Below are 24,329 nucleotides of genomic sequence, written 5' to 3' on the forward strand. Positions count from 1 at the left end.
GATAAGGGCACACATAAAAGACAGACAAAAAAAACCAAAGGGCAACAAATTCTGATGTTTTTATAGGGGAGAGAAAAAAATGCATGTGTAGGATTAGTGACAGCTGGATCCACCTTGGTAACCATCAGATAAAGGAATGGCAGCAAGCATGTTTCCATGTAGATACTAACGCTGGCTAATATATGACTCTGCTTATGTCAAGAGGGTCTGACACTAGATTTCAATTATTTTGCTATGTATTATACATATTATACATTTAATAGAAGGTGTCTTATCAATGAAAATTCAGAAAGAGCAACCAGAAGAGAGCTAGCAGGAAATAGCATCATTCTCATCACGAGCCTGGCTCAGAGATGACATGACAAATGTGGCTTCTTTCTGTTCACACGGAACTTTGAGGCCAATAATAATAATAGAAAAAGCCCACACAGATACAGCATAGCCACATTTTACACTTTTATTTGGGTTTAGATCAACAACACAGAGAAAATACTTTGGTCAAACACAAGAAGAAGAGGTTGCCATGTAGTTCTTTCTGGCAGTAACATGGAAAAATGCTGGTGTCCTCATGAAACACTGAATGTATATCTTGGATTGGCACATAGAACTAATAAATACAGTGTTTGTACTTAGCATTTGAAAACAGAATTGCACATGCAAGATGTAACCAGGCTACTGCTCACCTTCACCATTGTCCCTGTACTATTTTTTACACTTAGTTCTTCGTCCCCATTTTCTCTGCTACAAACAAGAACAGAATTTGTTCGGCTGCTCAGTGTTTCAGTGACTACAGTTGGTAATTTTGTGACCTGTTTGGATAAGGTTGCTTTAGTCCTCATTGGCAGAATTGGTATCTGCTCTAAAGCTTTAATTGAAACATTATGCATTGTAGGTCGTAGTGGGTCACTACTGGGGTGAGGGGAATGTTCTTCTCTCAAGCTGATCAGGAGAGGATAGTACTGAGCAAAGATATAGTATAGGGACTTGTGTGTGAATGCAGCTCTTACAATACCAAGAGTCAATAGTACTACCACACAAAGAAAGACATATCAATAATATATTGTACAAGCTTATTCAGTAACACATGTTGATTTGCAACACTGTACAGTTTAAATCTAAAATGCACGGCCTCAATCTGAGGTGACAAACAGTACTATCAATATAATAAAGGCAACACAACTACAGACACAATTTATTTCCTCTTCTCATGTCACATCCTCATGACATTACACCGAATCAATACCCCATTTATGTATTTTAGGTCAAATTAAACCACTCTGCACTAGTTTTCTTCAAGTATTTTAGAGCGAGTAAAGCAATCTTGCTTTACAAATGAAAGTGGCCATGTAGATTCCAGTCAAAGCTACAACCAAAACTTAACTAGGGTTATAAATAGAAACAAGTCTGAGCCATTAAGTCCTGATCCAAGCTCTTCCAGATTTTGAGGAAGAGGAGGTTGAAGCTCAGTTTCCACTTCCATGCCTCCCCTAGTGTTGAAGAATGACTCAACATATCAGTTATGCAGGATTTTGCACCCATGATTTCTAAATGGGTCTGGATGACTCTACAATGACTGTGCTATGAGTATCTAGGCATATCTCAAAGCATTCTAATAGCAATTTCAATCAGACAAACTCAATGTAGAGCTGGTTAGTAGATTTAATCAAAACACTTTTTGAAAAAAGTGTTTTGACTAAACTGAAATTTTTCACAAAGTTGTATTGAGTTCTACAAAATTTCAGGCAAATGAAAAAAAAGTTGAGAATGAAAATTTTCAGAATTTCCATTTTGTGGGAAATTGCAAACATTGTTGTTGTTCTGAATTAGAACAAACATTTTTGAACGTTCCCGTGAAACTGAAATTCTGAGTTTCCAGCAGCTCTATCCCAGTGCTGGGAATGGGGATGTTTAGAAAAACTGTTGTCATGTGGAAAACTCAGGTTCCACCATGACATGAGCATCTGACTTAGGACCCTATTCTGAGACCTTTACATATACAAAAGTCCTTATTCATCCAATTAGCATTGCTCCTGTGAGATGTAGTAGGATCTGGGTCTTAGCGAATTCTAGTCAATCCTAGTTTTCAATTTATTTTTATCTCTAATGAATAAATTACTGTTTGCAAAGATGCTTATGACACAAGTATTTAGTGTAAAGTGTGGCCCTTTTTGATAGGCTGTTTAAAAGTAGAACAAAGAAACCACACAAATATAACCTTAGTTCAGTCTTGGTTAGGACTGTATATTGATTGTCCATTTGCTTAGGTTAGGCCACATAGGAAATATATTTAGGAATAATAGCATCCTATTGTTGTATGTAGTAGTTCTTATTAAGAGTTTTTAAGAGCTGCAGTACTTGTGAGGTTTTGCAATACTTAACTCTAGAGATGTACAATCCATGTGACATATAGAAATGAGGCATTGAACCTTTTAAAGAATTTATGTGGGCTTATGGTTCAAAATAATCTTTGTAGATATTTGATGCACCTCTATTAAAAGAAAAAAAATCTTGTTTAGTTTTCAGTTTCTGCCCCTGCATTTTTATAACCCATATAAAATAAAAATCTATAGTTTACAAAATAGGATATTTTAATATATATATATTCCTTTTTTAAAATTATATGTATTTAAATACATTTGAAATGTTGCTATAGGTAAATTAGAAATTCTGTTCTAAATCTAAGAAAAAGGCAAAATATTTTCACTTTTAAACATACAGTTCCTTTACTTTATATATCTTACTGCCCCCCACCCCCATTTGATTTTGTCACCATTTGGGGCAAATTTGGCACCACTCAATCTGATTACTTTTAACCTAAAACATTATTTACTAACTGTATTAAAATTTGGGGGGAAATTGCAAGTATCTTCTGTTATTTCTTATTTGTTTGAATGCAGCCTTTTGTGTATCTAATTATTAAAGAGGTATTCTAAAACTCAAGAGAGGATTTTAAAAGGAGCATGTTTCTTGATTTTAAACTGTACTCTACGTTGACGCCACAATATAGAAATAGATTTACTTTGGAACAAACTACAAATACATTCGCACAGTTTGTGACAACTTAATTGTCTACCTAGAGGTTCTGGACCAGACTGGCAGACCAGATTATTATAAATCTTGTCCCAGACGTTCTATTTCCTCAATCAGGAAATCAATGTCTTGATGAGAAGCTGCTGGGTTTGAGATGACCATACGGAAGAAGTTCACTTTGTCTCCCAGTGGTTGATAGCTGACCATAGTAGTTCCATATTCCATCATTCTGGCTTTTATCACTGGGGCCACCTGCAAAGGTATGATACAAATATCAAATAATTATTTCTAATTCTAGAATTTGCTTGCTTTTTTTAATAAGAGAAGGAAGCTAAAACAAAATAAGAAAAAAGTTAATTTTTGGCAAAAAACGAATTCAGCACAGAGTAAACTGATCAATTTATAAATTGGAGAGGGTACAGAGAAGAGCCATGTGAATGACTAAAGGATTAAAAAACATGCCTGATAATGATAGGGCCAAAGAGCTCAATCTATTTAGCTTAACAAAGAGAAGGTTAAGGGAGTGACTTGATTACAGTCTATATATATCTACATGGGCTACAAATATTCAATAATGGGCTCTTCAGTCTAGCAGAGAAAGGTGTACTATGACCCAATGGCTGGATGCTGAAGCTAGACAAATTCAGACTGGAAAGAAGGGGTAAATTTTTAATGATGAAAGTAACTAACTATGGGAACAATTTACAAGGGTTTGTGGTGGATTCTCTGTCACTGATCATTTTAAATCAAGACTGGATGTTTTCTAAACGATAAGCTCTAGGAATTATTTTGGGGAATTTTTATGGTCTGTGTTATGCAGGAGGTCAGAATGGATGGTCCTTTCTGGTCTTGGAATCTATGGCTAGTCTACACTACCGCTTAAGTCAATGTAACTTATGTTGCTCAGGGATGTGAAAAAGTCACCCCCCATGAACGATGCAAGTTACATCGCCTTAAAGCAATGTCCATACTGCGGTATGTCAGAAGGAGACACTCTCCTGCTAACATAGCTTCCACCTCTCATTGAAGTGGAGGTATTATGCTGAAGAGAGAGTGCTCTCCTATCAGTGTGTCTTTACCAGACGTACTACAGAGGCGAGGTTGCATTAGTGAAGCTGTGCCAACGTAGTGTGATAGTGTAGACTAGCCCTATGACTCTATGAAAGTACTGCATCAGAAAGGGGTGCTCTGGGGGGGCGGTCCGGGGGCACTGCAGGTGGGGGTCGAGGTGACCCGGGACCCCCTCTGGTGCTGGGGGAGGGGAGTGGCAGCGCTCAGCTCAGGACCACCGCTTGCGCTGTAGGGGGCAGGTGGCAGTGCTTGGCCTGGGACCACTGCTGGTGCTGCGGGGGTGGTGGCATTGCTGTCAGGCTACCTACCTGGCTCGGAGTGTACCTGCAGCTCCTAGGGGGAGGGGTGGCCAGGGGGGCTCCATGTGCTGCTCCCACCACAAATGCTAGCTCTGCAGCTCCCATTGGTCAGGAACCGCAGCCAATGGGAGCTGCGGGAGTGGCACCTGTGGGGGCGGCGCCTGCGGGCACAGGCAGTGCGCAGAGCCACCTGACCCCTCCACCTAGGAGCTGTAGGGACATGCTGGTAGAAGCCGGGAAAGCCCTCCCCCCGGTAAGCGCCGCCCCACACCCCAACCCCGTGCCCCAGGCTTGGGCCCCCTCCTGTCCTGGGTAGCCCCTGAGCCAGCACCAGCCGCTGCAGAAGTCATGGAAAGTCACGGAATCCATGACTTCCATGACCTCCGTGACAGACCCTCAGCTTTAAACATGGGAGATGTAGTTGAATCAGGGAGACCAGCCTATAGAGGAGCTTGGTGAACCTGAACTACCACTCCCATGAGGCACTGTGGCAGCACTTCTGAATCAAAATATTTCAATTTTTGGATGAAATATTTTTGATTTTGATTTTTCATTGAAAAAAGTAAATTTTTCTATGGAAAGCTTCAATTTTTCATTGTTGTAAAAAAATTTGATGGGAAAAAAGACTCATTTTCTGACCATCTCTAATAGGTATGCATGTGCCTACTTTCAAGTGTGTGAGTAGTCCCACTGCCTTTAGCTAGGCATGCCAGAGGGAAGTGCAGGTAGGTGCCCAAGATTGTTTCATCATCTGATTTGTCACCTTTCTACTTTAGATAAAAGCAGCAGTATTTACAAGGATTTAACTTTACATGTATCAGCAGACGTTGCATGACATTGCAAAGGCAGTCATGACACCTTGCAAAGGCACAAAACCATTCTTTATATTGGCAATAAATGGCTCAGAGCTATTCTAACCAGTGTGCTAACACTCAGTATTGCTGACAAATGCAATTAACACATGTCATTTTCTGCATAATCCTCAAGCATATTGTTATAATCACTTTCCCTTTGTTTTCATATGCTAGACCTCTACCACACAATCAAATTAAAGCCTCTGGTCAAATTGTTACATTTGTTAGGATCACCAGTTGCAATTTAAATTGTTAACATCAAGGATGACCAAAGTTCAAATAAGCACCATAGAGAAAAATACTGAGAAAGGGCAAACACATAGAATACAAAAGACACAGACCAGCATTTGAGTGAACTGAATTACAGATGCATTTTGTAAACCCACTTACCTTGCAGAAAGAAACCATTAAAATAACATTGGAAGTGTTCAAATGATCACTTTTATGTCACTAGTTTTTCCAATTTATAAAAACATAACTAGATACCTCCCACCCAGTGCTCTGAGAGTCCCGACAAAGCGATTCCCTAGTGAACCACCTCTTCATCAAAGCCCCATTCTTGATCAGACAACATCCCCGGGGCAGCTCATGTGGAGAAATAACACTAGGAAAGTCTTTGTGTATTTTCAGCCCTCTTTTAAGCACCAAATATTTTGGCTTTTTATTAATCACATTGTCTGCTCTTGCTCTTCACTTCAACTCCCCTTCCATCCATTCTGTTCCTCTCATCCCCCGGCACAGGCTGCCCGATTCTCCTCCTCCTACTCCCTTGGACAGGCTGTCTGGTTCTTCTCTCTCACCCTCTCTGCAACACCTTCTGGCATTTCTAGTCCCTAAATACAGCTCCTGTTTCCTCGCCTCCTCCACTTATATAGCAGTGGTCCCTAAAGGAGGCAGCTGGGCTGGCTTCTCTTCCTTATTTCCAGATCTTTTTACAGGCCTCCAGTCTCTTTGGAAGCTAGAGGTAGGGAGGAGCAGCTAGCATCATGTAACCTTCCAGGCCTCTGTAGACCACCACCAAGTGCTCTGCAGACCACAATTTGAGAAAACCATTATGTTAGAGATGAGCCTGATACACAAAGATAGGATCCAAATTTGGTTTGAACTTCCCCAAAGTTGGGGACTGAAGGGCTGTTATCCAAGATTCTTGTGCAAGCCCATCTCTAATATTTTGAAATATTTTCAGCTAAAGATACCTGTGGCCTTTATGTTGATGACATGGGCATGCCTTGCATACAATGAACCAACATATCTTATTTACCTTTAGAAGGCAGTTCATTCTTTCTTCGTTGTCCTCCATGCTGCGCAAACTGGGAGGTACGTACCAGAAGCAGACATTTGTGTGCTGAGGCTAAACACAAAATAATAATGGCTTACACGGCAAAAAATGTTCATAATATCTCAACTGCAATTAATTCCATGCCTTTCCCTCCTCTCATACATCATGTTATGACAGCAATCATTGGCTTTCATTACTGCACACCACAGAGAGTCATTAGAATCATTATTAGGGATAATTTTAGGCAATTTATCCCAAAGAAGACAGACCCAGATATACATCCCCCACTGTGCCTATGCATTTGTCCCCTACAGAGAGACATCTGGATTCTATAGGTGCTGTCCTTTCAAGAGGCTGCATGGAGTATGGAGTTAATGTCTCTTCAGAAGCAGGTGTCTATAGTAGATGACCTACTTAATAGAGCATCCTGGGTACTTTGATTTTGTTGTGTGACTATATAATGTATAACTCTGGACATATAGGCTAGAGTCAGAGGTGAGTGTGAAATGGTATAAATTAGATTCTCTTCTATTCCTTGAAGTTCCCTGGTGCTCAGTTACACTTCCCTACATTCCATTAAGCTCCCTTACTAATGTGAGAGAATAATGGAGTCTAAACTAGTTTAATTTGCACATTTAGGAGCCAGAAGAAGACAGGTGAAAAGTAGGGCGTGGCCTGTTTTCATGGCTTGTGCATGCCAAGTTGGGGTGTGAATCTACAGTGCACTAGCATGCCATGTGGAGCCTGTTTTCATTGAGTCACCGGTAAAAGTCGGCTATTGACTTTCATCTGGATGATTCAAGCTACAATACCCCACACTGCTGCCTCATTTCACTTGTCCCACAATGATGGGAATCATTAGCAGTTTCCTTTGTAAGGAGCATGTTTTTGGATCCTCCAAAACCAGATTGTCCTAGCAGTAGCTACACAACTCCTGACGAAATGTACCAAATTTTAACGTTACAGTAAGTCAGAATACATACCTTTCCATCAAACACCATTTCATAGCCTTCTCTGTTCTTTATTTTATTATATAGATATTCTGCAAGTTCCAAGCACTTGTCAATTTGTGCTTCAAATCCTGTAGTTCCCTTCATAAAAAAAGAACACAATATTTTGTATCTCTCTGTATTCTGAATTGCTATCATGTCAGGAATACGTGACACTTGCTAAAGCAAATATGCAGGTTACTTCTCTAAAGTCTATCTTGGAGATGCTGTACACCTTCTTGTTTGCTATGAATAGTTCACCCAGCTCTAGCTGTATCCATCTGACCTGTATGAAATAGGTTGGTGATATCAGTCCAGTTGCTAATGGGCCACTGAAGCTAGGAATCACTGATGGGAACACTTGTTGGCAGCCTCTGCAGTGAGGCCATGGATTGGAAAGCTGTGGAGCATGAACTCTACAGTTGTTCCTTCTTGGTCAGGGTTGAGTCACATTGTGAGGAAGGGTGGAAGTTTGCACTGATCTATGGAGAGAGGACTCTAGCCTGCAGTGGGGGCACTCTGGCACCTATTCCTAGCCCAAAAAGCCCCTAGAAAATTAAATGATAACATGAGCTTTTAAAGAGCAGCTTGATGTCTGGTGAAAAACAAGCATTCTAATTAGAAAGCAGCTCTGTCTCTTCAGCATGGCCATTTTTTTCCTCTCCTCATTGCTACTTGATAAAGGACATTTGTATGAAATTGGAATCTTTGTTTTTAAGAGCTTCAGTTTCTCCTGCTGCTTCCTTTCCAGCTCAAGTCCGTTTGCGATATCATAATCATTTCTCCAACCACCAGCTGTGATGCCTCTAATAAAGCATTATTATGGCTTCAAGTCAGGAGAACAAGCTGCAGAAACAAACTATTTAAGAAACACTGATCCTATGTTAATGTAAACATTCCAATTTAAATAGAGGTGGGAAATTGGGAGAAAAAATAGTCAAAGAAATGATTTGGCCTTTAAGAAAAAATGTTTATAAATAAAAGTCCACTCAGCCCAGCTAAATCTGATTTGTGCTGTGCTGGCACTGCAAAGCAGACCTAAAGCTAGTTTAAGTGGACTTTTGGGTAGGGACATCCTACAGTGGTGCAGAGGCAGCATAGTGCCAAGCATAGGGGGTGTGGCCAAAGAAAAAGGGGTGTGGCCAAATTTCCCTTGCACTCGGAAGGCCCCCACTATTACAGCAGCTCCTGGGAGGCTATTTCAACTAGGACAACTTGAAAACTGTCTTGAGGCTTCTTGAAGTTGTTCCTTGCAACTGGTCCCGTGCCTAGTGGCCTGAGGATCAGGGAAACACAAAGATGGCTTACATCCAATTTTGAAGACTCCTGGTTACAGTCCCAAAGAGCTATCCCAGGATGTGTTTAGGCTTGAAATTAGACGAAGGTTTCTGACCGTCAGAGGGGTGAAATATTGGAACGGCCTTCCGAGGGAAACGGTGGGGGCAAGGGACCTGTCTGGTTTTAAGATTAAATTAGATAAGTTTATGGAGGGAATGGTTTAATGGTAAAACATATTAGCTGAGGAATACCGAGCAATAGCAGGTAAATAGTATAATGGCTAACAAGGGTCAGGCTGGAGACTCTTGCCTACATGCTCGGGGTCTTACTGATCGCCATATTTGGGGTCGGGAAGGAATTTTCCTCCAGGGTAGATTGGCAGAGGCCCTGGAGGTTTTTCGCCTTCCTCCGCAGCATGGGTCAGGGATCGCTAGCAGGAGGGTTCTCTGCCAATTGAAGTCACCAAGACACAGGATTTGGGGACTTCATCAGCAGAGTCAAGGGAAGGGTAGGGACGGTTTTGTGGCCTGCAGCATGCAGGGGGTCAGACCAGATGATCATAATGGTCCCTTCTGACCTTAAAGTCTATGAGTCTATGAGTTTTCAGAATTTGAATAAAGCATCTAAGGGTCTTTAAGGCCTTTTTTTTTTTGTATAGGAACGATGCAGTCAACTGCAATGAACAAGCCTGAAATAGTTAGACATAATCATTTGAATTTATACATAAAAGTATTTATTTAGCAATATTATACAAAAGGATGCATGAGTCAAAAAGAGCCAGTACTTTCAGATTTTAATTAGTTTGCCCATAATAATAATGTGACTGTGGTGTAATCACAGTATAAAATGGAACCACGTGTGTTAGTCACTAATTTGTCACATTTAGTTTTAGAATTTCATTAAAATAAAAAATCTTTGTGTTTCCAAAAACTTTCTGGACTGATTACACTTATACTTAAACATATTTATGCTGTCAAATTGTTAGAGTTAGATGCCACAATTGGTGTACAATGACATGGAGTCTGAATTTCAAAGTCATGTGTGATGCTTTGTAGCTAAATCAGTTAAAAGGTAAAGAAAGTGGAAATGTATTCTTATTATTTTTATTATTATTTAATTCCTATCATTGTTCTTTCTTCCATCTCATGTGAAAAGACATTTTCTAAAATTCTGATTATATAAAGCAGAGCTGTTCACTGATTTATGCAAACAAATACGTCACGTACTTGCTTACCTTTGCTCTCCACATCAGCCAGAGCTTGAAGACATCAACATGACGCCCGCATTGCAACGCCTTGTCTCCAGTGTCATATGACAAGTCATAGTGTTTATCTTGTTGAAAGAGGTAGGAAGCATGCATTTGATTGCAGCTCTGCATCAAGCCCTTAAAGAAACAGAGACACAGTTAAGGAAAATTGGCATTTGCATGGTTTTACTGCTTTGCTTCCTTTTATTTGTATTATGTAACCTTTCCAAATGACTTTCCAAAGCATTACTCTGGATAAAGCAAGCTGACCCAGCAGCCCTGTGGCTCTTCTAAATAATGTCATGACACTCTTTGCTGAATTGGTTTTGTTTCTAAACTACTATTCCCCGTTTTTATTCTTTCAGGGTGCAGTTCATTCCAGTGCTGAAGGCACATGCGAGGCCCTCCACGCCACCTACGCTACAAACCAGGTGCTTACGGGGGTCTTAAATAGTAAGAAAGGCTTTGGGCAGATGGGGGTGAATATGCCTTTAAGAACACTGCTAGTGCTGTTTCTGAAGGTAAGTGGTCACATTTTGACCCCCGTCTAGCCTGCAAAATGTAGTTTTGGGAGGCAGTCTTGCAATGTGCACAACATTTGGCTGCGGGCCCCCAGTTGGCTATCTCTGAGCGAAGGTGAGGGCGGCCGTTTCACAAAAAGCATGGAGCTAATAATTTTTCTCAGTTTTCCTTTTTATTTGTGTGCATTATATATAGAGAGCACCAAATCCTGGCTTTGTTGAAGTCTTTGTGCATGTTTTGTGCACGCCATAGACCTCTTTCCCAAAACTGTATTTTGCAGTCCACAGGGGGGTCTTTGTCTTCAAGATTTACTTATACATGAAACTCATAAAAATGAGATGGAAAAATGAGAGAAAAACAATTGGCTGTAGGTTTTTTGTGAGACACCTGTTCTCACTCGAGGTGAAGGATGGCACTGGCTTCAATGAGGCCAGGACTTGTTTCACAGAATTGAACCACAGGGCAAATAAAACCTAGCTCCTCTCTTTCTGTTTAAGTGCACTTTGTGTACAATCTGCTGTGCAGCTGTTAGCAGAGCAGGAACCAGCTTTTCAATAGCTGGTCTAAGAGGTGGTGGGTGTATAGCAGCTGTCCCAATGAGTGGCTGCTATATGAAAATTACAAGCTTGAAGGATAATTCTTCCAGTTGTAGCTGTCCAAGTACTAAATAAAATGTGTAGATTTTATCACGGGAACTTGGGCTTCCTTTTCGCATTCCACGCTGCACAAATTGGGCTTATATATCAGTGTTGGGTTGTAATGTCTCGCCATTTGATTGACCCAGAGGTGAAAGGAAGCCAGTACGTCGTGCTGGACCAGACCGGCTTCCCCAGGCGGGTGATTTTAAAGGCCCGGGGCTCCCTGCAAGGGCCGGAGCCCAGGGCCCTTTAAATCGCCACCCGAGCCCAGCTGCCAGAGCCCCGGGGTAGCGGCAGCAGGGCTTGCGCAGTGCTTTAAAGGGCTGGGGCTCCCTGCAGCGGCCAGAGCCCCTGGCACTTTAAATCACTGCTGGAGCCCTGCCGCCGCTACCCCGGGGCTCTGGCAGCTGGGCTCGGGCGGCGATTTCAAGGGCATGGGGCTCTGGCCGCTGCAGGGAGCCCCAGCCCTTTAAAACACTGCCCGAGCCCTGCTGCCACTACCCTGGGACTCAGGCAGCAGCTCTTGGGCATCGATTTAAAGGGCCCGGGGCTCCCCGCTGCCAGAGCCCCGGGCCCTTTAAATCGCTGGCTGAGCCCAGCTGCCGGAGCCCCGGGGTAGTGGTGGCAAGGCTCCGGCGGTGATTTAAAGGGCCCGGAGCGCCGTTGCAGTAGCGGCAGCCAGGGCCCCGGGCCCTTTAAATCGCTCCTGAGCCCCGGGGGTCCCAGCCGCCTCTCCAGCTGGTAGCTCCAGGGGTGATTTAAAGGACCCGGGGCTCCCAGCCGCAGCCGGAGCCCCGGGGCCTTTAAATCTTGATTTAAAGGCCCCGCCTCTTCCAGTTGAGGCCACACATCTTCCGGTTGAGGCCACTCCCCTGCTCAGGACTCTGGCGTACCGGTAAATCCTTTAACTTACTTTCATCCCTGGGTTGACCAAAAACATTTGAAAGGGCAATAACTCATGGACACTGTGTACCATATTGCTAGTCCAACTGATATTTGTAAGTGGGCCAGATTCTGCCTTCAGCAGGGCCGGTGCAAGGAAGTTTTGCGCCCTAGCCCCCCCACCCAGCCCTGCGGCAGCTCCCCACCCCCCTCCACCCTGAGGCGCCCCCCCCGCGGCAGCTCCCCCCCGCCCTGAGGCACCCCCCCACAGCAGCTTCCCACCCCCCAGCCCGGGGATCCATGCGGCAGCTCTGACCCCGGGGAACCCCTGGGCTGCCAGCGGCGCACTGACCAGGGGAACCCCTGTGCTGCCTGCCGGCGGCTCAGACTCCCTCTCCCTCCCAGCGCAGCGGCCGCTGTAAAAAAAAAAAATTCGGGGCACCGCTTTTTGACGCCCCCAAATTTTGGCGCCCTAGGCAACTGCCTAGTTGGCCTAAATGGTAGCACCGGCCCTGGCCTTCAGTCAGACCTATACACGGCATTGAAAGCTGTGGTGTTGCATGGCTTCAACTAAGTGCACAACTTAGTTCAGTGTATTTCAAATACAAAGTCGCCAAAACTCTATAAAGATATAGTCATTCATTTCTCCTGGACAGCTGCTTTAAATCCTTTCTGTGTTTGTAGACTGAACAAGTGCCTAGAGGTTTGTTTCTCAGTTTCATTTGTAATCTTCATCCCATTAACATACATTAGCTATGACACAGTTATAAAGAAGGCATCCAGCACATTGCGGGGGGGGGGGGGGGGGGAAATGCCAGAAATAACTAGAGGTGCAAATGGATGAAGACATACCTCTTCTCTAACGAGAAGGGCAGAACACTGCAATGGGACGCCCATCATCTTGTGGGGGTTCCAAGTCACAGAATTGGCCCTACAACAAAACAACATTAAACTGAGATGTTATACCACAGGTCTGAATCATTAAAACATTCAGTAATAAACAAGAATAAGGCTCATATGGGCCTCAAAGATGCAAGCTGAAAATATGCACAGCGGTTTTCAGAAGAGTGATTATTGATGTTCATACAGGACCCCAAAGGCAGTGCTAGCCCATTGGTGGGCCCTAAGCAGGAATATTTTGGTGCCCTTCCCACATACAGCACATACTAAAAAGTGACTAGGGGCCTTCTTGAACTGCTCGGGGCCCTAACCAGTTGTTTAATCTGCGTATGCCTAGCACTGGCTCTGCAGGACCCAATTGTAGAACCTTTACTCACGCTGTGGGGCACTGATATAAATTTACACAGGCAGATTACTCATCAAAGTAAGGATTTTTGTAGAGTTAGCCCTAAAAGGTTCTGGACTACGGCTCTGGAGAGTTAACACAGAGCCATGGTGCTATACATTAGATTTTGTGAGCACCAGAATTTCTTGTGATCCATCTACACTTTAAAGGCAAAGAGTGAATGTGTCAAAAACACGTATGTGATTTAGGACCAGTCTGCAAAGGTGTTTAGGCAGCTAAGATGCAGATAGGTGCCTAGTGGGATTTTCAAAAGCGCATAACAGGTTTGGTATCTAATTCCCACTTGATCCCATCAACTTGCTGATGCAAAATGATCATGGTAGTGAATATGGCATTATCTCAAAATGCTCTTTCATGCGCTCGGCCATTTATCTTGGTTACCAAGATGCCAGAAGCTGCCTTAGAACGTTAGTCAGCGAGCTGAAATACTTACTGGCATGCATTGACTCAAGCAGGAAAAAAACACCAGGTCCTATGCCTGTTGGATTGATATAATATGCTCCTCAAGATACTGTGACACAGGAAGAGCGATTCATTGGCACAGCAAAAGCTATGCTGCTAACTAATCACATCACTGCAAATGGCTTAGAAAGGGTGAGAGGAGCTGGTAGTGGGGATTCAAAAATGTTTTGGGGAGTTTAGTTCCCTTTATTTAGGGTTTTGCAGGTTCTTTAATAAATCACTTAAAAGTAAGATTTTCTTTTTTTTTGTTTTGAAAGGCTAACAAGTCTTCAGAGATTTTTTTAAAAAGAAGCAAATAGTGGCCTGGCATGGCTTGCAGAAGGTTGAGATTGTATCCAAAAGATCACATCTTGTTATACATGTGAGAACATTTGGAAAAGTATTTTTTAGACCACAGCGAAGATGAAGAAGAATGTGTAGAAATCCCAAGTTTCAAAAATGGCTAATAAAACCAATCAAATACCTGTTTAACATACATAAAGGTTGATTTGTGCCTCCTATCTTCAGACCTGGGCAAGTTTGAGAATTGGGTCAACAGGAGGCTAGAAACACAGCTCCAAAAGTGGATACAAGCCTAGTGAAAACTAGAATGAACGACTAGCCTGGGTTCCAAGATTGCTCTCTGGATATGATTGCCTGAGCTATAATGTACATACATTTATTAAGGGTATGCATAATAATCTGCCAAATGGGCTAAATGAGCTTAGAACTATGTTCATTCCTTGCTGTATAGTTCTTTGTATTGAGCTATAATCTGCTTCCTGGTTTCCCCAGAGAGAGAGAGAGTGTGAGAAAGTGTGTGTGTGTGTGTGTGTGTGTGTGTGTGTGTGTGTGTGTGTGTGTGAGAGAGTGAGAGAGAGAGAGAGGCCTAGGGCAGGAAGAGGATGTCTTGCACTCCTCTTATTCCACTCTGCAGGAGCATTATATGGGCTACAATTTGGACCAGAACTTGGCTCTTATTCAGCTCAGCCGTAAACAGGGTCAGTTTTTGAAGACACAGATAACTGCAAGTACATTTTTGCACCCACAGTTAGTTGTGACCACTATTCAGGTCACTTTGATCTTTACATCCTGGATTGCATCTGCAAAGCTGAATCTGGCTCCCCCAGGGTTTTAAGGAAAGCAAGTTGCTGGCAGGACACTCTCTGTCAGTGGCCCTTGACTGGAAGTCCTCCTGCTCTGCCAGGTACAAAAGAGACTGAATCTGCTGACTCAAGGGCAGGCTGCAAAACCCATCTGTTTGCATGGGTGTAGAGGGAGCACAAAGCGGGTGGGTGAACATTAAAGGATTGAGGTTGTGGGAAGGGTGGAGTGATGAACTGTTCAGTTGTTCATTGTTTTATTTTTGTGTTATGCTTGACTTGTTATTTACTAATTGCAGGATTTATACTTTGGAGGGCTGTTGAAGATGCCTACGGCACAGGATTGTGCTCTTTCTTGCTGTGGTAGGGTAGGGTTACCATACGTCCTCTTTTTCCCGGACATGTCCGGCTTTTCGGCAGTCAAACCCCCGTCCGGGGGGAATTGCCAAAAAGCCGAACATGTCCGGGAAAATGGCGGCTCTGCTCCTCCCCTGACTCTTCGGTTCTGTTTAAGAGCCGAGCTGCCCGAGCGCTATGGGCTTCAGGCAGCCCCCTTGCCTCCGGACCCCAGCCGCCGGCCGGGCACTTCCCCTCCCGGGCTCCGGCGATGCAGGGTCCGGAGGCACGGGGGCTGCCCGAAGCCGGTAGCGCTCGGGCAGCCTGGCTCTTAAACAGAGCCGAAGAGGAGCAGAGCCTCCAGCCGTGGCGGCTCTGCTCCTCCCCGACTCTTCGGCTCTGTTTAAGAGCCGGGCTGCCCGAGCGCTACTGGCTTTGGGCAGCCCCCATGCCTCCGGACCCTGCGCCGCCGGAGCCCGGGAGGGGAAGTGCCCGGCTGGGGGCACAGGGTCTGGAGGCATAGGAGCTGCCCAAAGCCCGAGCGCTACCGGCTTCACGGTTTGCCGGGCAGCCTCCAGACCCTGCGCCCCCGGCTGGGTGCTTCCCCTCCCGGGCTCCAGCTGCGCTTGGGAAGCGCCGGCTGGGGGCGCAGGGTCTGGGGGCTGCCCGGCAAACCGTGAAGCCGGTAGCGCTGGGGCAGCCCTTTCCCCGTGGCTGGGAGTGGGAGGGAGGAGGGGGCGGAGTTAGGGCAGGGAAGGGGGAAGGGGCGGAGTTGGGGCGGGGCTAGCGGGTAGGGGAAATGGGCGGGGCCAGGGCCCGTGGAGGGTCCTCTTTTTTTATTTATTAGATATGGTAACCCTATGGTAGGGGGCTGTTTAACTGTGTAGATCTGAACAAGTCAGTAAATTGGGGGGGGGTGCAAATATCTAGGGGACCAAAACTGTAACTGCAAGAATGGAAGTGAGTGTTTTGAGAATCTGGCCTGGGAGGTAGTTTTCTTTCTCTGTTTGGAAACCAGTCGGTATTAAGGTTTGTGAAGAAGTGTTTTGGGATCCCACTGGCGGTAAGGTGCCTTGCATATTAGTACATGAGCATTGTCATTTTCTCTCAGATTGCTCCCTACTCCCCCACAACATAGATTCCAAGGCCAGAAGAGACCATTGTGATCAATGCAACTATGTGCAGTTGCAAAATCCTGTAGCTGGTGGAATAGTTCTGTGCCGCCTTTCCTGCTATTTAAATGGGGTTATGCAGCCCCTGAAGCAAAGCCTGTAGGGAATACGCTTTCACAGACAGCATCTGGCTGCTTGGCCCAGCTCTTTGAGCATTTGGCAGCTTTTAATCAACTCAGCGCCACTCACTTGTTTAGCGCACTGGAGTTAATGATTCTAAACTTGCAATCAAGCCTATTAATCTCTTTTCCTATTACAGCTAATAACTTTTCTCTGTCTTTACAGAGAACCCTAAATACATTTTTTAAGATGCCTGTAGATAATGGAGATGGTTTGGTTTTTTTATAGTAAAACGGTTGTTTACCAGCAACAATGCCCAAATATCAATTATCTGCCTAAATCATTGCATTGACCTTCAGGTCATCCATTTTTCTAAAATTCATCAGAAAATTCACGGTTGTGCACAAAGTATTTTATCTAATTAAATTTGCTTTGTCACAAAGGGTACTGACATCAACTATTGATATATGCTTAAATAAAATGATGGCTGACAGTCACATTTAAAGAAGAAAGTTACATAGACAAAAATGAGACACATTATTTTCTTTTGGAAATTTCCTAACGGATCATCCTGGAGTTTTGCTGGATCAAGAATTGGCTTTATTTGGTTCTGATTATTAGAAATTGAAGGCTGCAATGGATGCAGATGCTAACTCTCACTTTGCAACATCCAAATGTGAACACCTTAGTAGGATATCTAAATCCCACCCGTGGGTGCTCAGACTGGAATTTTTCCCATTTAATGTACCTAAGCACCAATATTAGCATCCACGTGTACACAAAGTGTATATGCCCTGTGGAAATCTGTGTAGTTACCCTGCCCCCCACCCCCATCATTCACCATGTGAAGAAGGAAGAGGAAATGGCAAGATTCCCCATGTAATTCACTGCCCCATACTGGGAGATGACCCTTATCAGAACACTAGATCTAAACCCCTTGAATGTTGGGGAAGTTCCAATTGCGTTGTAGGTCTGAATTCATGATCTAGGAATTGCTTTATCATAGATTGAACCAGAACTTCTAAACACCTCTGAATTTGGAAGAAGTTCAGATTTGGCTCCTATCCTGGATCCACATTTTGTGATTCAGGTTCCTCGTTAATGCTATATCCTGATAAGCAGCAAGAGCAGGGATTTCAACATCCTGAATGTTTTGAAGTATATCCTGCTTAAGCACAGCGTGCATGTATTCAGTGATAAGTCAGTTTTCTTTAACAAAAATGTATCTAGCTTTTTAAAGTCCTTTTTGAGTTCTAAAGGCTTTTAAGTGATCAGTTGGAGAGGAAGTCACTGGCTGCTTTCTGAATTCAAGATAAAAAACAATTTTTAGAAGTGTTATATGCTCGTGCATCTGAGAGAAGGGGATTGGGCCCTCATAGAAAGACATGAATACAGAGTCTGCAGGAGAAGAATGGAAAGAAAATACCATGGAGCCAGTAAGAGGATCATGGGAATTGAGTGAAACCAAAGGCATGAAGACTGGGAAGAAGGAAGTTGGGACTAGTGCAATTTAACTGGCAGGGAGTTGTGGTTTTGCTAGAAGTTGGAAAGAAGTAGGATGGGAATAATATCCTAATCTTAACCAGTAGAAGTTTTAAAAAAGTTTCTGGACAAAGTACTTGCTCAGGAGTTCATTCAAGCTTATTCTTATTGCTACTGAACTGGTTCATCATTTCTGTGTGTATTATAGATGCGTTCACCGTGGGTGGAATTCAAAACCTTGTACACCTAAATCTCAGCATTTTCAAGATCCAACACAAGGATTTACTTCCATGAGGCATATTCAAACAGTGCAGAAATCTGAGCTGCTGCACATATGAGCTGAGTTTTGCAACTACAGAAATGTGGAGAATAGAAGAAGCTATGAATTTGGATGTGTAAATTAATATTCCTAGCAAGAGTATGCATAACAACTCTTCTGATGATAAAATTCTAGCTAGAACCCATTGCAATACCCAGTGTACTAGGACATTGCATAAAAACTTAAGAGTTATGTTGTCATGGCATGGTGACATGCTGATATTTCATAGTGATTTGAGGATTTATAAAATTGGAACAATCTTAGACAGACGGGTAACCCCGTTGCAAGATCTCCAAGGTTCAGTTCTTTTGGAAATGCAGTTGCCAGTTCTTTTTGGACAGGTTCAGACAGAGAATCACACAATGACCATTCTGGAGCTCAGAATATAGTTTGAAAGGGGTGAATCACAAATAGGAGCTATACATTATCTGAACAAGAAAACAAAGTCACATCACAAGTTTTTAGTCACACGGCTTATTGAATAAAGGAACTTAGCAATGTTATTTCAGTTGAGAGAGGATAGCTTGAAAGATTGCTTCATGCTATATGTTGGACATTAAATTATAATAATGAATAGGACTGGTTGATTTTTATTTATAGACATTTCTGTGGTAATCACAAATGTACTGGAGCACTTAATTTGTTAATAAATCATACCTTTCAACACCATTTAATTTCCATTTATGTTTTCTAGACATCAGCAGCCCTCCACCCCATGCTGCCTGAAAGACAAGATACATAATCTTACAAAACAGATAGTTTTGTATTTTTCTGGTGTTTGCATCCATGTGTTCAAGAAATTTTATGTCTGATCCTTTGCTTGCTGAACCCATATATCTCTAACCACCTCAGATGGAGCTACAGTTTAGGGCCTGGATAATAAACTGTACTAATGGTTTTCATCTCTCTCTCCTGTGGTTTCTTTCAGGAGGCTGTGACTGGAGTTGTGTAGGCCAGGGCCTATGTGTCAACCTGCATCACTGTCCAGCCCACCTAATTCCTCCTTCACCATGGCCATATACGACAGCAGTATGCTAGGCCAACCCCAATCTGTGTTGGGGAGACAATAGGTGACTAGAGAGACACAGAAGGATAAGTTGGCCTTTTCCCTTTTTGTGACAGTGGTGTTGATAGAGTGGGATGGCAGCCAAGCTAGAGAGATGGGTTTTGATCTGAGTTCAAACCACTAATGTTTCCTCAAACCTCCTCCTCACCCTCTTTTTTCCTGCAGAGCTCTGGGATTGGAGCGATCATCTTCCAGCTTGTGCAGAAGAATGAGGCGCAGTGAGGACCTCAATAAAATAAGCTAATGTTAGCAAATCAGTTTGGCAAGATAGTCTAGCACAGGGATGTGCAAACTATGGCCCCTGGGCCGGATCCCTCAGGGATTTGGAGCCAGCCCGCAGGATTGCCATGACCCGTGGTGCTGCAGGCCCCGCACTGCTCCTGGAAGCGGCTGGCACCACATCCCTGCAGGCACCACCCCCCACAGCTCCTATTGGCCTGGAACAGGGAACTGCGGCCAATGGGAGCTTTGGGGGAGGTAACCACACACGAGGGCAGCACGCAGAGCCCTCTGCCCCTCTTCCCCCAGGGGCCGCAGGGACGTGATGCTGGCCAGTTCTGGGAGCGGAGTGGTGCGGGGTCAGGGCAGGCAGGGAACCTGTCTTAGCTCCGCTGCACGCCGCTGCCACCCCGGAGCCGCTCAAGGTAAGTGGCGCCGGGCTGGAACCCGCACCCTGAACTCTTTCTGCACCCCACACCCCAACTCCCTGCCTTGAGCCCCCTGCTGCACCCCTCCTGCACCCCAACCCTCTGTCCTGAGCCCCCGCCACACTCCTGCCTGCACCCCTGCCCTGAGCCCCCTCCCGCACTCTGCACCCGCTTCCTGCACCCCAACCCCCTTCCCTGAGCCCTTTCGTACACCCTGCACCCCTCCTCTGCCCCAACCCCTTGCCCTGAGCCCCTTCCTGCACACTGCACCCCCTCCCACACACCACACTACCTCTCGCACCCCAATCCCCTGCTCCAGCCCTACATTCATGGTCCTGCATGCAATTTCCCCACCCAGATGTGGCCCTCTGGCCAAAAAGTTTGCCTACTCCTGGTCTAGCAGATGCCTTAGGGACCTCAGAGTTTTAGTAATCTGGGGGAGTTACAGCATTAACTGACTGCAAGTTTAGAAACAACTAACAGCCTTTTTCTCACTTGTTTATTTTTAGGGCTGGCTGGAAAACAACAATTCTGTTTCATGAAAAATGTCAAGATTTTTATTCATTCCAAAGCAAAACAAAAATGAGATCTTTAGACATTTTTTGCAAAGAACCCGCAGGAGGCTCCCTACCCCAGAATAGCTGAAATAAATGGAGTAGGGACTTGGAGCCACGTCTCTCCCATCCTGGGTGAGTACACTAACCAGCGGGCTATCCTGGGGGGAGGTTTCTCAGTCTCTTTCCATACCCCTCCCCAAATTCTGGATTTGAGAAACCCTCCAGACAATATTTTCATTGAAATCAGTACATTTCTGTGAAACATTTCAGCTACAACCCTATGAAATTTTTGGACAGAAGAAAAATGTCAAAGATTTTTCAACCAGCTTGATCTATTTTACATCTGACACAGAAGATGGGTCTATACGGGGTATGTTATTTTCTCACAATGATGATGTCTAGAGATACAGAGGCTGAGGCCAAGATTCTCAAACTAGGATTCCTAAAGTGAGTCATTAAAATGCATGTTTAGACAGCTAAAAGTGGCCTGATTTCCAAAGGTGCAGAGCACCAACAGCTCTCAGCGACCTCACCAGGAGTTCCAGGTGCCCAGCCTTTTTTTCAGATCAAAGGAGGGGAGAATTAGGCCCTAGCTCATTAGCTTTCATTAGAGGACCTAATAAGTTATCATCTGTGGAAAATGACACTGTACACGGATGGATGAATTCATGTTGGCACACTTTATAATCCAGTCGCTAGAGCAATACAGTACTTACATCCACATGCATCCAGATTTTGTATTTCTTGCAGATGTCCGCAATAGCTAGGAGTGGATCAAACGCACCATACACTGTAGTTCCTGCAGTGGCACTAACTAGGAAAGGAACAAATCCCTACACAAAGAAGAGAAATATTCCTCAGTGAGAGAATATTATTAGTCAAACAGAGAACCCACCTGAATCTGCAGTAGCTCTATTTTCTTCCAGATAGTCAGGCCATAGTGTAAGTAAAACTTTAATTGCAATAGCCACTGTGCTAATCCTGAATGAATACACAAGTGTCTCCAGGTGACAAACCTGCTTTATGTTGCCAGGCAAAAGAAACTGCCATTTGGAAATCAAGAGCTTTGCACTTTCCTTTTCTTTTCTTTTATTTTTTTTTCTTTTCTCATTTTAGATGTTCATAATATTACAGTTTCCCCCTTTAGGTGGCAGCAAACTTCCAAGGCCAACACTGTGCCATTTATGTAAATAAAGATACATTAGATGTAAAAGCTTCAGAATGAACATTTCCACACTTATCTGTCTGTTTGAAGTAAAACATGGATACTTTGTTCTGACATGTAGGACAAACCAAACTATCTTTATGCATCATTGAACAATACATCTTTTTGGCAAATTTGAAGTAGCCTGTATTATGCTTTATATTAATATTGCATTCAGCGCATGCTAGATTCTGTGCATCATATAGGAAGGCACATTCCCTACCCCAAGAGTCTATGTTGTAAGGTCCTGATCCTGCAAAGGTTTATGCTTACTCTCCACTTGTAGCACATGAGCAGTTTCCCTGAAACCATTGGAACTACTCAAAATGTGTAAAGTTAAGCAAGTGCCTAAGACTTTGCAAGATTGGGGTCTAAAATATGTATATGAAAATTATATAAAAAATAGAGGTTTTTTCATATGTAATGAGCAACTGATATTTCTTAAAAGGCCTGAACTCCCCCCCTCCCGTCCCGCAAAATAGGATATATGCTTAGTAGGTTTTTGGTTGAATGTTTTGTTTTTTGGTTTAGTTTCCCCTACCCCATGGTTTATCTTAGGCAAAGCAAGTTTTTACAAAGACCAGTTTTTCTTGGGAAGTATGAACTCTGTGTTTTTAAATTATTATTGTACAGCAACTGTTGCCATAGCCACCATATTAAAATAAGATATATATTATAATATCATATTTAAGCTTTAAAAAGGGCCTTTTAAAAGGGCACACAAATAAACTGTACCTTGGAGAATATATTTAGTTCTTTGAATTAACTCTTCTTGCTTTTGTGACTTTGATAAGATTATTTTCAGTTTATTAAAAAAAACTTCAATCCCAAAAGTCTTTTCATTTAGAGTTAACATTCAGCTAGTGATTGTATCACAGACTGAGGAGGTCTAAATCAGGAGAAGATTATACTATATAGCATAGAAGGAAGACAAATGCCTTGGGAAGGCCATGAAACATCTTTAAACACATCTTTTATTCAGCACTTCTAACCTTCCTCATTATATTGATGTGTTTCAGATAAGTAAATCATGGTATAATTCCATGTTGTCCTGCAAGGGAACATAACACAGAATAGCTCAAATCTCCTCTTAAAAAACACCAATCAAATTGACCAAAATGCCACTTGTTTCCTATGCGTGGAAGTGGAAAACGCTGCACCATTTCTGAAGGCACCTGGTAATAGACTTACTTTTTGTTTGGCTTCAATAATTCTTCTTTCAAGGTCTGATGGGATAATTTTCCCTCTGCAGAAAGGATAATGTCATATTAAGGTTCCAGTTTTGAAAACAGCCCCTTTCTATCACTTTTCCACTTAAATAATCTCAGATAGGGATGAAATTGACCCCTCTGCACCATTTAAGTTCTCAAAGTAGGCCCTTAAATGGTGCCTAGTCCTTGACCTGGCCTTCAGCACAATGCTGAATTTCACTGTTAGCTAGTCAGCTGGCACCAGTGTGGTGGTAATAGTGGGGAAAAGTCACCTCCATTCAGGTGGTGGTTCAGGACCATGCTGAAGCCCCACTTAGTGCTATATTAAAAGGCAAATCCTGTCCCATAGCGCTTCAGGTTCCAGTGTGCCTCTGTAGCCCCACTGAGAAGTTCCTGGATGTCCTGCAGGGGATTCCCAACTCTGTGGCTGCTATTGGTTGCTGTGTGGCAACCCAACCAGGCCCCCTGCTCAAGCGATGAAGGCTGTGACTCCATCTCCTAAGGGCTTTGAGGATCATGTCCAGGGGGCTCTGCACTTGCACAGAGAATCCTCGAATCAACTGCATGGCCCCAAACCATGAGATCAGCTGACTGCTCTAAAATTAAACTGTTGGGGAGGGAGAAGGAAGTCTTCTGCCTGCTAAGAGCAGCTGGGTCCCTTCCCATTACTTCTCCACACCCACAGGAGAACGTGGACTTTTATTTGCAATGCAGAACAAAACAAAGCAGGCCAAATTAATCCTCAGTGTAACTCTAGTGGAGTGACACTACAGATGAATTTGCCTCAGAGTGACTGCTCCATAGCTTGATCTGGTTACCTTCCTACTAGCTTTGAGAGGGGCATGAAAAGAAGCAGCTGGTCTGGGCTAAAAGAAAATACATCTTCAAATCCTTCAAATTTAGTGTACATGGTATTTGCAGTAGATTTATTATGAGCCATTCACCTGAGATTCAGGCTCAGTGGCATAAGCCCCTCAAGCCAATCTGGAAAGTCTTGTAAATTCATTAGGCTCATGATGAAAACACTATTCATGTTTACATATTAAGATCTGGGGGTTTGGTTGTTTTAGCTAAGGGTACGTCTATACTACCCACCGGATCGGCGGGTAGCGATCGATCTATCGGGGATCGATTTATCGCGTGTAGTGTAGACGCGATAAATCCATTCCCGATCGCTCTCCCGTCGACTGCTGAACTCCATCTCGGCGAGAGGCAGAAGCAAAGTCGACGGGGGAGCTGCGGCCGTTGATCCCGTGCCGCGAGGACGCGAAGTAAGTAATTCTAAGTCGATCTAAGATACGTCGACTTCAGCTATGCTATTCGTGTAGCTGAAGTTG

General features: G+C 43.7%; 1 protein-coding gene across 1 annotated transcript in view; it reads right to left on the bottom strand.

The window, feature by feature from the left end:
- Positions 1-443: 443 nt before the first annotated feature.
- Positions 444-24,329, bottom strand: part of GAD2 (glutamate decarboxylase 2) — a 56,653-nt gene continuing 32,767 nt past the window's right edge. The window contains exons 9-16 of the mRNA XM_065586868.1: positions 22,973-23,027; positions 21,294-21,410; positions 18,965-19,029; positions 12,941-13,019; positions 10,035-10,184; positions 7,517-7,624; positions 6,516-6,605; positions 444-3,282 (exon numbers count right to left, since the gene is read on the bottom strand). Coding sequence (XP_065442940.1) covers positions 3,109-3,282; positions 6,516-6,605; positions 7,517-7,624; positions 10,035-10,184; positions 12,941-13,019; positions 18,965-19,029; positions 21,294-21,410; positions 22,973-23,027 — 838 coding nt within the window. The 3' untranslated portion in view covers positions 444-3,108. The remainder of the gene's footprint in view (positions 3,283-6,515; positions 6,606-7,516; positions 7,625-10,034; positions 10,185-12,940; positions 13,020-18,964; positions 19,030-21,293; positions 21,411-22,972; positions 23,028-24,329) is intronic.

This window comes from Chrysemys picta, chromosome 2 (assembly GCF_011386835.1).
Source record: "Chrysemys picta bellii isolate R12L10 chromosome 2, ASM1138683v2, whole genome shotgun sequence".
NCBI classification, from domain to species: domain Eukaryota; kingdom Metazoa; phylum Chordata; order Testudines; family Emydidae; genus Chrysemys; species Chrysemys picta.